Source organism: Penaeus monodon, chromosome 28, assembly GCF_015228065.2.
Source record: "Penaeus monodon isolate SGIC_2016 chromosome 28, NSTDA_Pmon_1, whole genome shotgun sequence".
Taxonomy (NCBI): Eukaryota; Metazoa; Arthropoda; class Malacostraca; order Decapoda; family Penaeidae; genus Penaeus; species Penaeus monodon.
This window is the reverse complement of record NC_051413.1, coordinates 39,178,920-39,179,135: the sequence shown is the minus strand read 5'-3', so window position 1 is coordinate 39,179,135 and position 216 is coordinate 39,178,920. Positions and strand designations below refer to the sequence as shown.

General features: G+C 55.1%; 1 protein-coding gene across 1 annotated transcript in view; it reads left to right on the top strand.

The window, feature by feature from the left end:
* Positions 1-216, top strand: part of LOC119591583 (cystatin-A-like) — a 5,579-nt gene that overhangs the window by 3,731 nt on the left and 1,632 nt on the right. The window contains exon 2 of the mRNA XM_037940344.1: positions 96-174. Within this exon, the coding sequence (XP_037796272.1) occupies positions 97-174 (78 nt within the window). The 5' untranslated portion in view covers position 96. The remainder of the gene's footprint in view (positions 1-95; positions 175-216) is intronic.

The window sequence follows — 216 nt, the reverse complement described above, 5'->3', positions numbered from 1 at the left end:
GCGTGTGTGTGTGTGAATAAACACACATGAGCGTTTGTTTGCATAGATGCTTAATAAAAGAATCCCATTGAACCGTTTCCCGTCGTGTGTGGCAGGATGCTGGCCGGCGGGACGTCCGAGCTGAAGCCTTACTGCGAGGAGGTGCAGCAGCTCCTGCGAGCCGTCAAGAGTGAGGTAGGGAGACCCGGTGAACACGCACTCCCTATCTATGAGGGG